The sequence below is a fragment of the Pristiophorus japonicus genome, chromosome 2, assembly GCF_044704955.1.
Source record: "Pristiophorus japonicus isolate sPriJap1 chromosome 2, sPriJap1.hap1, whole genome shotgun sequence".
In the NCBI taxonomy this organism is placed as follows: domain Eukaryota; kingdom Metazoa; phylum Chordata; class Chondrichthyes; family Pristiophoridae; genus Pristiophorus; species Pristiophorus japonicus.
In genome coordinates this window covers 286,998,174-287,013,667 of record NC_091978.1, presented here as the reverse complement: position 1 = coordinate 287,013,667, position 15,494 = coordinate 286,998,174, and the positions used below count along the sequence as shown (strand labels likewise).

The following is a 15,494-nucleotide window of genomic DNA, read 5'->3' as shown; positions in this document are numbered from 1 at the left end:
GAGGAATGGTGCAAGAGGGAGGGATTCAAATTCCTGGGACATGGAACCGGTTCTGGGGGAGGTGGGGCCAGTACAAACCAGTCTGTCTGCACCTGGGCAGGACCGGAACCAATGTCCTGGGGGGAGTGTTTGCTAGTGCTGTTGGGGAGGGTTTAAACTAATATGGCAGAGGGATGGGAATCTATGCAGGGAGACAGAGGGAAGTAAAATGGGGGCAGAAGCAAAAGGTAGAAAGGAGATAAGGAAAAGTGGAGGGCCTAGAAATCAAAGGCAAAAATCAAAAAGGGCCACGTTACAACATAATTCTAAAAGGACAAAGAGTGTTAAAAAAAACAAGCCTGAAGGCTCTGTGTCTCAATGCGAGGAGCATTCATAATAAGGTGGATGAATGAACTGTGCAGATAGCTGTTAATGGATATGATGTAATTGGGATTACTGAGACATGGCTCCAGGGTGACCAAGGCTGGGAACTCAACATCCAGGGGTATTCAATATTCAGGAAGGATAGACAGAAAGGAAAAGGAAGTGGCCCCTTAAATAGGTGGCCCCTTATTCTAAGACTATGTCCCTCGTTTTAGTTTCCCCTATGAGTGGAAATATCCTCTCTGCATCCACCTTGTTGAACCCTCTCATTTTCTTATACGTTTCAATAAGATCACCTCTCATTTTTCTAAACTCCAATGTGTATAGGCCCAATCTACTCAACCTATCCTCATAAGTCAACCCCCTCATCTCTGGAATCAACCTAGTGAAACTTCTCTGACAGCCTCCAATGCAAGTATATCCTTCCTTAAATACGAAGACCAAAACTGTACGCAGTACTCCAGGTGTGGCCTCACCAATACCCTGTACAGTTGTAGCAGGACGTCTCTGCTTTTATACTCTATCCCCCTTGCAATAAAGGCCAACATTCCATTTGCCTTCCTGATTACTTGCTATACCTGCATACTAACTTTTTGTGTTTCATGCACATGGACCCCCAGATCTCTCTGTACTGCAGTACTCTGCAATTTTTCTCCATTTAAATTATAATTTGCTTTTTTATTATTTCTGCCAAAGTGGATAACCTCACAGTTTCCTACATTATACTCCATCTGCCAAATTTTTGCCCACTCACTTAGCCTGTCTATATCCATTTGCAGATTGTTTGTGTCCTTCATACAATTTGCTTTCCCACCCATCTTTGTATCATCAGCAAACTTGGCTACATTACACTCGGTCCATTCATCCAAGTCATTAATATAGATTGTAAATAGTTGAGGACCCAGCACCAATCCCTGCGGCACCCCACTAGTCACTGTTTGCCAACCGGAAAATGACCCATTTATCCCGACTCTCTGTTTTCTGATAGTTAACTAATCCTCTATCCATGCTAATATATTACCCCTAACTCCGTGAGCTTTTATCTTGTGCAGTAACCTCTCATGTGGTACCTTATCGAATGCCTTCTGGAAATCCAAATACACATCCACTGGTTCCCCCTTATCATCCCTGCTCGTTACATCCTCAAAGAACTCCAGCAAATTTGTCAAACATGATTTCCCTTTCATAAAATCATGCTAACTCTCCTTGATTGAATCATGCTTTTCCAAATGTCCCGCTACTGCTTCCTTAATAATGGACTCCAACATTTTCACAACGACGGATATCAGGCTAACTGGTCTATAATTTACTGCTTTTTGTCTGCCTCCTTTATTAAATAGGGGCGTTACATTTGCGGTTTTCCAATCTGCTGGGACCGCCCTAGAATCCAGGGAATTTTGGTAGATTACAATCAATGCATCCACTATCTCTGCAGCCACTTCTCTTAAGACCCTAGGATGTAAGCCATCAGATCCAGGGGACTTGTCCGACTTTAGTCCCATTATTTTACCTAGTACTACTTCATTAGTGATGGTGATTATTTAAGTTTCTCCCTACCTATAGCCCCTTGATTATCCACTATTGGGATGTTCACTATATAAATGCAAGTCTATTTTTCTATTTATCCAGCATCTTTAATGTGAAGGGGTTTTACACAAAATATTAATTTGTCTGTTCTCGCCACAGATATTGACTGACTCGCTGTGTATTTCCAGCATTTTCTGTTTTTATTCCAACTGAGGTCACTGGATATAGATCAAAGCAGGATGGTTCCAGAACACAGCTCAGGGCTGCTGCAATATTAATGCACATTGCTTCTTGGCTGTGATCAGTTGAATCAACACTGGACCATGGATCCAATCTAGCATTCTAAGGTTGAGTGCCACACCAAGTAGTATGTTTACCTACTGAACCATAGAGGTCTAATTTTTATTGCATTAAATATTTCAAACGTGTTGCTTTAGATGTTAGCATTACTGTTTTTGTCAAATCGATTTCCCACTCTCTTCTAACTGTCCCGCGTCTATTTACACAATGTGCACAAACATATTGTTCAATTTTCATCTATGTAAAGTGCCTTGGGAGGCTAGAATAAAGGAAGTTATATTGTGACAATGTTGGTTTTGGCGAGGCAGGTATTTGACTTCCGAGTCCTCAACGAAACCCAGTATTCGCAGAAGCAAACATGAACAGCTGTGAGTCTGAAGTTGGTTATGCGTCGTTCCGTTTTGCTTTCTGCCGATGACAAAAAAAAATCGCACAAAACATAACAAAAAGCGTCACTTTTCCTTCTCAGGACGAGGAGGGTCGTTCGCAGACACTTCCCCCGAGCCCGGAGGTTCCGCCCGCTGTGTGAGCGCTCACTGCCCGCACTGCTCCGTGCCGCTCCAATCCCCAATTAGCAAATCGCAACAGTCGCCTCGATAATTTGTCGCCAAGTTCTGGAGCACCTTCAGTGCAGCGCCTGATCCCCTTTCATTTCCTTCTTGTCCTGCCTCACTCGGATCCCGGAGGGTGTGTTCTTGGAGCAATTCCTTGGCACCAGTTTTGTGCGAGGCTCGGCATTTGCCTGCTCTGGCGATTCTGTTCCCTTCTTGCGCCGCCGGCCACTGCAGCCTGCACTGATTTAAAGGCGGGAAATAATGGGACTGCAGCCGCTGGAGTTCAGTGACTGTTATTTGGAGAGCCCTCACTTTCGGGAAAGGTTGAAAGCACACGAAGCCGAATTGGAAAAGACCAACAAGTTCATTAAAGAGTTGCTGAAGGACGGCAAAGCGCTCATTGCAGCCACTAAAAGTAAGTGAACGCCGCTGCGTGGGCTCGGATCGCGTTGGCCGGGTCTGAGAACCAAATCGTCCGACTGCCCCCAGACTTGAGACTGCGGAAAGGAGGCCGAGGGTCGGCGCAGATTAGCCGCGATCTGCTGGCGTGAATGCGGAAAGATTTTCACTATTGACTGAAGTTTTTCCCCCAGTGACTTATTGAACGCCTGTTGTCAGTTGATTTAGACAATGTCGAATAATTCAGTTTGAAGGAAGCCTTGAAAATATTTTGAAATTGGTCGTGTAGAAAGAACACGTTGAATGTGTTTATTTTCTTGTCTATCAGCATTATTGTTGCGGCTCATTCTAACTGCAGCATGTAAGGGGGTTCAGGATGTCATGCTGGAATTGCACAGTGCTCTTGTCAGACTCTACTTTGAACACTGTGCTTTGGTCACGGAGGGACCAGGGAATTATTCCAACCCTAGAGATGTTGGAGAGAAGTATCTCAAGGCTGATCTTTTGCGGTAGAGGATTGAGTTATGAGCAAAGAGTGTTGAAACTGGGCCTCTTCAACCCGGGGAGAAGGGGAGGGAGAGAGTTGGGACCTTAGACGTGTACAATGTATTAAACACAATGGAGAAAGTAAATCTTCAAGGTGTCATTCAGCCACTACACCCGCGTACTCTGGGGTTCTTCTGAAACCTCTGCATTGTTATCTCTCCCACCTTCAAAAGTCTTCAGTAAACCAACTCTTTAAATGTGTCTTTGCTCTCCTGTAACATCTTTTTCCAACTTGGTGTCTCTCCTTCCCTGTAAAGCAGATGTTGTCTTATTTGAAAGGCATGATATAAATGCAACTAGTTATAGTTTTAGTCAAACAAGAGAGTCCAGGTTAAAGGCCATCTTGGCACTGATATCAGGAAGTGCCTCATACAAGGGGAGACTGATAGTTGGAGTAGAATTTTGGATAAGGTTGCGAAAGCAAAAGCCCTTGATGAAGAGACTATTTGACGTTGTGATGCGGGGGACAGATGTTTATTTTCTAGAGGGATGAGGTCATATACGCTGAATATTTATCTTATATTCTGAAGTAATCACCCCTCTTCATCCAGTGGCTGTTTTGTCCACCCTCCTTTCCTCCTTTAAGACCCTCCTTAAAACCCAACTCGACGACCAAGCTTTTAGTCACTTTCTAATACCTCCTTATGGTGTCAATTTTAATCTGATTACATGAAGCACTTTGGATGTTTTTCTATGTTAAAGACACAATATAAATGCAAGTTGTAGTGAGTGACCTAAAATAGGGCCCAATAATTTTCTACTGAGAAATTGACTTGTAAATGCTTTGACAGCAGTTCATTTTTCCTCTCCCACCCTTTTTTGGGGTTGGGGGCATGGGGGAAGAAACAGATTCCTCCTCTAACATGTTTATATATTTTAAATAGTCTTGAATTATTCTACCAATTTTTAACTTATGAAAAGTTAAAAAGCATTGATAGGAATAGCTATCAATGACCATATTTTGTGGGTTAGGAAATAAGTATTCAGCTTGAATATTAATTGGAATGAAATCATCATCATCATCATCATCATCATCATAGGCAGTCCCTCGGAATCGAAGAAGACTTGCTTCCACTCCTGAAGTGAGTTCCTTGGTGGCTGAACAGTCCAATACAAGAGCCACAGACTCTGTCACAGGTGGGACAGATAGTCGTTGAGGGAAGGGATGGGTGGGATTGGTTTGCTACACGCTCTTTCTGCTGCCTGTGCTTGACTTCTGTATGCTCTCGGCGTTGAGACTCGAGGTGCTCAGCGCCCTCTCGGATGCACTTCCTCCACTTAGGGCGGTCTTGAGCCAGGGACTCCCAGGTGTCAGTGGGGATGTCGCACTTTATCAGGGAGGCTTTCAGGGTGTCCTTGAAGCACTTCCGTTGCCCACCTTTGGCTCGTTTGCTGTGAAGGAGCTCCGAGTAGAGCACTTGCTTTGGGAGTCTCGTGTCTGGCATGCGGACTATGTGGCTTGCCCAGCGGAGCTGATCAGATATGGTCAGTGCTTCAATGCTGGGGATGTTAGCCTGAATGAGGACGCTGATGTCCTCCCAGGAGATTTGTAGGATATTGCGGAGGCATCGCTGGTGATATTTCTCCAGCAACTTGAGGTGTCTACTGTACATGGTCCATGTCTCTTGAGTCATAAAAGAGGGCAGGTATTACTACAGCCTTGTAGACCATGAGCTTGGTGGCAGTTTTGAGGACCTGGTCTTCAGAAACTCTTTCCCTCAGGCGCCGAAGGCTGCACTGGCGCACTGGAGGCGGTGTTGGATCTCGTTGTTGATGCCTGCTCTTGTTGATAGGAGGCTCCCGAGATATGGGAAGTGGTCCACGTTGTCCAGGGCCGCGCAGTGGATCTTGATGACTGGGGCGCAGTGCTGTGCGGTGAGGACAGGCTGGTGGAGGACCTTTGTCTTACGGATGTTTAGCATAAGGCCCATGCTTTCATACGCCTCAGTAAATACGTCGACTATGTCCTGGAGTGCAGCCTCTGTATGTGCGCAGACGCAGGCGTCGTCCGCGTACTGTAGCTCGACGACAGAGGTTTGGGTGATCTTGGATCTGGCCTGGAGACGGTGCAGGTTGAACAGGTTCCCACTGGTTCTGTAGTTTAGTTCCACTCCAGCGGGGAGCTTGTTGACTGTGAGGTGGTGAATGGCGGTGCAAAACTTGCTAGGTGACTCACCAGAGCACTTAATTTCAGATATGCACCGTTGTAGTTCTTAATGATAGGAACAAAGTTCCTTTTTGGTTGAAGCATTGCACTGTAAGTTTATTAGAAGGTCTGAGCTGCACTTTGTCCTCCCAAGCACTACTCTGGCTAGATTTTAAGCTAAATGTTAAAAGGATGTTTTGCTGGGGGCTGATATGTATTCCTTTGCATTTAAAAAAGGAAATTCTGTTGTGTGCGTGAACAACAGACCGTATTTTTCTACTTTTGTGGGGTGAGAGTGCAGTGTCCCAGCACAGATGTTCCCCTGATTCTGGCCAGTCCTGTACGGGTTGTTAGTACATTTTTTGCAGGTTCCTTGGTTGCTTACAGTGAGTTCTTTCAGAGTGAGGAAGGAATTTTGCAGGAGGAGGTCTCGAACCTGCCGCAGTTTAGTGTGCCTGATGGCCTGTGAGCTGATGGTGAATCCCAGAATTTTTTTTTGTTCATTCTGGGATGTGGGTGTCTTTGGCAAGGCCAGCATTTATTTCCCATCCCTAAGTGCCCTTGAGAAAGTGGCGGTGAGCTGCCTTCTTGAACCATTGCAATCTGTGTGGTGAAGGTACTCCCACAGTGCTGTTTAGGGAGGGAGTTGCAGGATTTTGACCCAGTGATGATGAAGGAATGCGATATACTTCCAAGTCATGATGGTGTGTAACTTGGAGGGGAATGTGCAGGTGGTGGTGTGTCCATGCACCTGTTGCCCTTGTCCTTTTTAGATGGTAGAGGTCGTGAGTTTGGGAGGTGCTGCTGAAGAAGTTGCTTCAGTGAATCTTATAGATGGTACACACTGCAGCCATGGTGGGCCGGTGGTGGAGGGAGTGAATGTTGAAGGTGGTGGATGGGGTGCCAATCAAGTTTTGTTCTGGATGGTGTTGAGCTTCTTGAGTGCTGTTGGAGCTGCACTCATCCAGACAAGTGGAAAGTATTCCATCACACTCCTGACTTGTCTTTTTGTAGATGGTGGAAAGGCTTTGGGAAGTCAGGAGGTGAGACACTCGCAGCAGAATACCCAGATTCTGACCCGCCCTCGTTGCCACAGTATCAATGTGGCTGGTCCAGTTTAAGTTTCTGGTCAATGGTGACCCCCAGGATAATAAGAACATAAGAACATAAGAAATAGGAGCAGAAGTAGGCTATATGGCCCCTCGAGCCTGCTCTGCCATTTAATACGGTCATGGCTGATCCGATCATGAACTCGGGTCCACTTCCCTGCCCGTTCTCCATAACCCCTTATTCCCTTATTGTTTAAGAAACTGTCTATTTCTGTCTTAAATTTATTCAATGTCCCAGCTTCCACAGATCCACAACTCTCTCTGAGAGAAGAAATTTCTCCTCATCTCAGTTTTAAATGGGCGGCCCCTTATTCTAAGATTATGCCCTCTAGTTCTAGTCTCCCCTCTCAGTGGAAACAGCCTCTCTGCATCCACCCTGTCAAGCCCCCTCATAATCTTATACGTTTCAATAAGATCACCTCTCATTCTTCTGAATTCCAATTAGAGGCCCAACCTTTCCTCATAAGTCAACCCCCTCATTTCCGGAATCAACCTTGTGAACCTTCTTTGAACTGCCTCCAAAGCAAGTATATCCTTTCGTAAATATGGAAACCAAAACTGCATGCAGTATTCCAGGTGTGGCCTCACCAATACCCTGTACAACTGGAGCAAGAATTCCCTGCTTTTATACTTTGCAATAAAGGCCAAGATTCCATTGGCCTTCCTGATCACTTGCTGTACCTGCATACTAACATTTTGTATTTCATGCATAAGTACCCCCAGGTCCCGCTGTACTGCAGCACTTTGCAATCTTTCTCCATTTAAATAATAACTTGCTCTTTGATTTTTTTCTGCCAAAGTGCATGACCTCACACTTTCCAACATTATACTCCATCTGCCAAATTTTTGCTCACCCACTTAGCTTGTCTATGTCCTTTTGCAGATTTTGTGTGTCCTCACACATTGCTTTTCCTCCCATCTTTGTATCGTCAGTAAACATGGCTACATTACACTTGGTCCCTTCCTCCAAGTTGTTAATATAGATTGTAAATAGTTGGGGTCCCAGCACTGATCCCTGCGGCACCCCACTGGTTACTGATTGCCAACCCGAGAATGAACCATTTATCCCGACTCTCTGTTTTCTGTTAGTTAGCCAATCCTCTATCCATGCTAATATATTACCCCCAACCCCGTGAACTTTTATCTTGTGCAGCAACCTTTTATGTGGCATCTTGTCAAATGCCTTCTGGAAGTCCAAATACACCACATCCACTGGTTCCCTTTTATCCACCCTGATCATTACTTCCTCAAAGAATTCTAGCAAATTTGTCAAATATGACTTCCCCTTCATAAATCCACGCTGACTCTGCCTGACCGAATTTTGCTTTCAAATGTCCTGCTACTGCTTCTTTAATAATGGGCTCCAACATCTTCCCAACCACAGATGTTAGGCTAACTGGTCTATAGTTTCTATTGTTTCCTGCTTTTTGTCTGTTTCCTTTTTTTAAATAGGGGCGTTACATTTGCAGTTTTCCAATCTGCTGGGACCTCTCCAGAATCCAGGGAATAAATTAAAACCAATGCATCCACTATCCCTGCCGCTGCTTCTCTTAAGACCCTAGGATGCAAGCCATCAGGTCCAGGGGATTTATCTGCCTTTAGTCCCATTTATCTTACTGAGTACCACCTGCTTAGTGATTGTGATCGTGTTAAGTTCCTCCCGCCCCCCCCATCCCATAGCCCCTTGACTATCCACTGTTGGAATATTGTTATTGTCCTCTACCGTAAAGACTGATGCAAAATATTTGTTCAGAGTTTCTGCCATCTCCATGTTCCCCATTAAATCCCCGGTCTCGTCCTCCAAGGGACCAACATTTACTCTAGCCACTCTTTTCCTTTTTATATACCTATAGAAACTCTTGCTATCTATTTTTATTTTTGTGCTAGTTTACTTTGGTGATGGGGGATTCGGCGATGGTAATGCTGTTTAATATCAAGGGGAGTTAGTTTGACTCTCGCTTGTTGGAGATGGTTATTGCCTGGCACGTGTGTCGTGAGAATGTTACTTGCCACTTATCAGCCCAAGCCGATCCAGGTATTTTTTTTTAAAATTATTCGTAGCCAATCTTTCCAATTCTTTGTCAAATCACAAACGCCAGAGGTCACCTTGAACACATCAAGGATCACTCTGCGCCACTGCTCTTAGCCAAAAGGCCGAGAGCCACTGCACCGTTCCTGGGAGTACTGCAATACCAGGTTCGTGCCATGGAGGTGGATGGGTCAGCAACCCCACACATCACCGTGGAGGTGGATGGGTCAATCCACCCCACCCACCTATCCAGGTATTGCTGCATGTGGACATGGACTGCTTCATTATCTGAGGAGTTGTGAATGGCACTGAACACTTCAATCATCAGCGAACATCTCCACTTTTGACCTTATGATGGAGGGAAGGTCATTGATGAAGCAAGTGAAGATGGTTGGGCCGAGGACACTGCTCAGAGGAACTCCTGCAGCAATGCTCTGAGATTGTGATGATTGACATCCAACCACCATAACCATCTTCCTTTGTGCAAGGTATGACTCCAGTCAGGGGAGAGTTTTCACCCTGATTCTCATTGACTTCACTTTTAACTAGGGCTTCTTGATGCCACGTTTGGTCAAATGCTGCCTTGATGTCGAGGGCAGTCACTCTCATCTCGTCTCTGGATTTCAGCTCTTTTGTCCATATTTGGACCAAGGCTGTAATGAGGTCTGGAGCTGAGTGGTCCTGGTGGAACCGAAACTGAGCATCGGTGAGCAAGTGCTGCTTGATAGCAATGTTGACAAGACCTTCCATCACTTTGCTGATGATTGAGATTTTGCCGGATTGGATTTGTCATGCTTTTTGTGGACAGGACATACCTGGACAGTTTTCCACATTGTCAGATAGATGCCAGTGTTGTAGCTGTACTGTAACAGCTTGGCTAGAGGCGCGGCTAGTTCTGGAGCACGAGTCTTCAGCACGACAGCCAGAATTTTGTCAGGGTCCTCGGCCTTTGCTGTATCCAGTGCGATCAGCCCTTGATTTCAGGAGGAGGTCCTAAAATCTGAATCTGCTGGTCTGACATCTTGAATCGGTTGCTCTGACAGGTTGCACAGGGTGCTTGGATTTCTGAAATTCAAAGCCTCCCCATCACCACTAAAGCAACATTGGATGCCAGGGACCAACAGGCGTCCCTGACACACAGTGGTGCTCTGGTGAAAATGATGAAATACATGCTGGATAATGACAAAATATATGTTGAGTGCCATTTAGAGCTGGGTCAGATATGATGAAGAGGAGTTCATTAATTTATTACGTTGCAGTTTTTTTTCTCCCTTCATGAAGATGGTGACTCCACAGGCACTAGTTGCATTCTGATACTTCATTGTTAGATTTGGTCTTTAATAATGTGTTAGCTAATCTATTATCTTTGTGGGCATCAAAGTTGAGCCCAGTCTTGTCATCACGTGGACTTTCAGCAGAGCTTGCTCCAGAGCCTTCAGGAGCTGAATGCCTGGCTGATTTTTTAAATTCTTCCTTAGCCCATTGGTGCGAATTGAAATGTCCCAACAATTGCTGAGGCTCTTTGCAGTGCCTTGCTGCTCTGACTAGAAGTAGCTAACTCAGCATAATCTGGGCATTGCATCTGGAAATTTGTGTGGCTCATCGACTTGGGTGGATACACTTGGAGTCATTCGTGGAAGGATCATTTGATATTCTGACCAGGAACATGGATAGCAATCTGACTGGTTAACTGGACAAACCTATGAGAAGTTAATGCACAATATGGTTTCACTGAACTATCAAATAATTGGATTAACAAGGTGCTGTGTAGAACAAATAGAGACGGGAGAACTTGTATTAAAGTAGCTCTTGATGTAGCTTTTCTCAAAATAAGTGACATTGTGATCATAAATAATCATCATTTGTTTCAAATTTGTCTTCTACCAGATGCATGGTTTAGAATGTAATGGATTATTATAAGGTTGGCTATTTTATAATCTGGGAATAACAATGTTAGTAATCGTGACTATTGTCAGTACATCATAATTCTGAAATTTAGTGCTGTAACATACCAGAATTGAAGAGTTGGAATTAGTGAGATAGTGGAATATACTACTTTTCATTTCTAGAAGCATGTTTTTCTCAATGTTATTTGTGTGAACTATTTGCCATTTCTTCTTTTCTCTAAAGTAACTTTATACTTCTTAATGCAGTTTACCTTTAATAGGTTAGCTGTGCAAATCTTCACTATGACAATTCTTTTTCAGAAAAATAATCTTTTTTTTAGCAGGGAAACTGGTCATAGTATAACTGTTTGCAATTTTACTTTTGAGTGAAGTGGAGATATATTTTATTTTGTCTTTTAAAATATAACAACCAGTCACATTTATATAATATAGAATTAATTTCTTATCATTTGGTTATGTCAAATTGTACAAGTGTATTTTATAAAATAACTCCAGTCTTTAGGTATTTTTGTAACAATAGGGTGTGTTCTGCTGCTGGCGCGTTTGGAAGCAGCTGTTTTAGATTAGCAACAACATGACTCATTTGAGCACCAATAGTGGGTGTGAGTGTTGCACAAAAGCAGTAATTCCAAACGCCTTGTTGGCAGATCATGTGAAACATGGGTGAGTGTAACGGCGAAGCACAAGTAAATGACTCAGTATTATAGACAGGAAGTATGTGGGATTTAATGATGCACCAAATTGGTAGCCATGGCAAATAACGCGCAAAAGATTCAAAGGATCTTGATGACCTTGATCAGTGGGCGGAGAAATGGCAAATACATTTTAATTTAAGGAAATGTAAGCTTATGAGATTGAGCAACGGGAATGTTGATGTGGATTATGTGCTAAATGGGAATGTACTCAAGGTACCGGAGCAGGGGAGTGGACAAGTTATTAAAACCATCAGCACAGTGTTCCCAGGCAGTTTTCTTTTTAAAGCAGACAATGTTGGGGTACATAGCAAGGGGTATAACACATACATAAATTAAGAGAGGTTATTTCAAAAACTGTATTTGGCCCTGGTGGGACCACATCTGGAGCACTGCATGCAAATTTACTCTCCCTATTTCAAATTTATTGGAAGAGGTACAGAATCGGGCTTCATGGCTGATTGTAGAATTTAAGGGAATGACACATGAGGAAAGATTGACTACATCGGGCCTTTTGAATACTGACAGGCGATGTGATAGAAGTGTTTTAAAATTATGAAAGATTTGGACAAATTAATTCCAAGAAAGCTCTTCTTCCTTGTGCAGAATTTAAGCACAAAGGGTCATGTCTACAAATTAAGGACAACGAAGGAAATGGGAAATGCCCAAGTATGCAGAAGAGATTACCGGCACAGGTGGTGGAACAAGAAACCTTAATGGGTTTCAAGAGGAACTAGACAGGTTTTTGTCAACAAATATGATTCAGCTTATTTGAAAATCACTGAAAGAATACTGTAGATAGGTGGACCGCAGGTCTTCTCCTGCTTGAAACTTTTGCTATGTTATGTTCTTGCTATTGAGGGAGTGCAGCAAAGGTTCACCAGACTGATTCCAGGGATGGCTGGGCTGTCATATGAGGAGAGACTGGATCAAGTGGGCCTTTATTCACTGGAGTTTAGAAGGATGACCGGGGATTTCATAGAAACATATAAGATTCTGACGGGACTGGACAGGTTAGATGTGGGGAAATCCAGAACCAGGGGACATAGTCTTAGGATAAGGGGTAGGCCATTTAGGACTGAGATGAGGAGAAACTTCTTCACTCAGAGCTGTTAACCTGTGGAATTCCCTGACGCAGAGAGTTGTTGATGCCAGTTCACTGGATATATTCAAGAGGGAGTTAGATATGGCTCTTACGGTTAAAGGGATCAAGGGGTATGGAGAGAAAGCAGGAAAGGGGTACTGAAGGAATGATCAGCCATGATCTCATTGAATGGTGGTGCAGGCTTGAAGCGCCGAATGGCCTACTCCTGCACCTATTTTCTATGTTTCTATGTTCTATGTTCTATGTTTCTAACTCACTATACAGCATTTGCAATGCAAGTACAAAATATGTATAAAAAGGATGCACAGCAAATGCAAAAGTAAATGCTACTTTGAGGGCCAGAGAGTACAATCGGAGGTCTACAGTATTCATGAAAGTGTTGGACAAACCAGATTTTGTTTAAAATTTTGTTTACAAACACAACAAAATGACAAATTTTATCTGGAGGCATCAATGCATCACTGTGCATTACTTCTGTGATTTAAAAAATGATTCACTGTGCTTTCCCCTTGACCACAACATTTTCTTTTGAAATTCTTCTCATGAATTTGGTGCCTTTCTAGACTGCATTTTTGACATGCTGATGACATCAGCACAATAATATTTCTATTCATTTGAATTTGAAACTCCGCTCCTTCAGAAGGAAAAGCCCAAAGTGTTGGTTCTGCCCAGTGCACAATATAGTTGTTGCAGTTGGCGTTTATGCTAAAACATGATAGTTGGTGGGGAGAACTTGTAGTTCTGGGTGCAGTTTTGTCACCTATGAGAAACAATCATACTCTGCATACCTCGTTTTATCTTCCAGAAAATATCTAAATAACTTGTATCTTTTTTTCTTTATTTGTTCACTTAGTACTCACATGATAGTGTTAGGCAAGGCATTCCAGGACTTGGATCCAATGATGATGAGGGAATGCTGATGTATTTCCAAGTCAGGATGATATGTGACTTGGAGAGTAGCTTGGAAGTGATGCTGCTCTTGTGGTAGTAGCTGTGAGGTGCTGTCACATAAAGCTTGGTGAGTTGCTGCAGTGTATCCTGTGGATAGTAAACACCAGCCACAGTTCAGTGACAGGAATGCCAATCAGGTGGACTGCTTTTTCTTGGACGGTATCAAGCTTTTTGAATATTGTTGTGGCTGCCTCCACTTCGGTGAGTGATTGGTATTCCATCACAATCCTGGCTTGAACCATGTAGATTGTGGAGCAGGTTTGAGGGGTCAAGAGGTGAGCCACTCATTGCAAAGTATCTGGCCTCTCTTTTGCTATTGTAGTCATTTTGTTGATTTGACTGGTCCAGTTAAGCTTCTGGTCACTCTCAAAATGTTGATGGTAGGGTCTTTGCAGTAGTGGTGCTTTGAATGTCAGGAGCAGTGGTTAGGCTTTCTCTTGTTAAAGATGGTCATTACTTGTCATTTAAAGCCTAGATGTCCATGTCTTGTCGAGGGCCGGCAAGGACTACTTATTTATTGGAGGAATTATAAATGGATCTCAACACTGGTATCATCAGTATTTTATGTTTGAGAAAAGGTCAGTGATGAAGCAACTGAAGATGTTTGGGCTGAGGACGCTGCTCTGAAGAATTCCAGCAGCGATGCCCTGGAACTTGGATGATTTGCCTCCGATGACCTCTAGCAACATCCTGTGTGTTAGTGGCTTCAATTGACCATGGCTTTGCTTGAGCTCCTTGGGGGTGTACTCAGTCGAATGCTGCCTTGATGTCGAGGGCAGCTTCTGTCACCTCTCCTCTGGAATTCAGGTCTCTCATCCATCTCTGCATTAAAGCTGTGATGAGGTCTGAAGCTGCGTGGTTCTGGCAGAACCCAAACTGTGCATCGGTGTGCAGGTTATTAGTAAGTAGGTGTCACTTGATGGCATAAACAATAAATGATGGAAACACTCAGCAAGTCAGGCAGCATCTGTAACGAAAGGGAAACAAATGATGTTTCAGCCATAACCCTTTATCAGAATGAAGACTTCTGGTGGTCTCTTAATTTCAGTATTTGAGGAAGCCTCAAGTAGAGGCTCATGGTGAAAAACAACATTTTTGGAGGTCGAGTTAGATTGGTCCTTGGTCTGCTCCCAAGCATCTGGCAGTGGTTTTCTGTAAAGAACTGAACAGGAACAGTGCTTTGACAGTGCTGAGATTGGTGTAAGGTGACACTACCTCCAAAAATGTCATCTTTCACCAAATGTCCTCAAATACTGAAATTAAGATGCCACCAGAAGTCTTCATTCTGAAAAAGGGTTACAGCTGAAACATCATTTATAAAACACTAGTTCGGCCTCAGTTAGAGTATTGTGTCCAATTCTGGGCACCGCACTTTAGGAAGGATGTGAAGCCCTTGGAGAGGATGCAAAAATGATTTAGAAGAATGGTTCCAGGGATGAGGGACTTCAGTTACATGGATAGACTGGAGAAGCTGGGTTTTGTTCTCCTTTGAGCAGTGAAGGTTGAGAGGTGATTTGATGGAGGTGTTCAAAATCATGAGGAGTCTAGGCAGAGTAGCTAGAAACTGTTCCCATTGGCAGAAGGGTTGAGAACCAGAGGACAGGTGATTGGCAGAAGAACCAAAGGCGACATGAGTAAAAATCTTTTACCCAGCAAGTGGTTAGGATCTGGAATTCACTGCCTGAAAGGGTGGAGGAGGCAGATTCAATGATGGCTTTCAAAAGTGAATTGGATACGTACCTGAAGGAAAAAAAATTGTAGGGCATACGGGGAAAGGGTGGGGGAGTGGGACCAGTTGAGATGCTCTTGCAGAGAACCGGCACGGGCTGAATATCCTCCTTCTGTACTGTAACCATTCTACGATTC

At 43.7% G+C, this 15,494-nt stretch overlaps 1 protein-coding gene across 2 annotated transcripts in view; it reads left to right on the top strand.

Annotated features, from left to right (window-relative positions):
* The first annotated feature begins 2,618 nt into the window (after positions 1-2,618).
* arhgap10 (Rho GTPase activating protein 10) overlaps positions 2,619-15,494 on the top strand; it is a 279,199-nt gene continuing 266,323 nt past the window's right edge. For both annotated transcript variants that reach the window (XM_070871493.1, XM_070871488.1), the window contains exon 1: positions 2,619-3,159. In XM_070871493.1, coding sequence (XP_070727594.1) covers positions 3,006-3,159 — 154 coding nt within the window. In that variant the 5' untranslated portion in view covers positions 2,619-3,005. The remainder of the gene's footprint in view (positions 3,160-15,494) is intronic.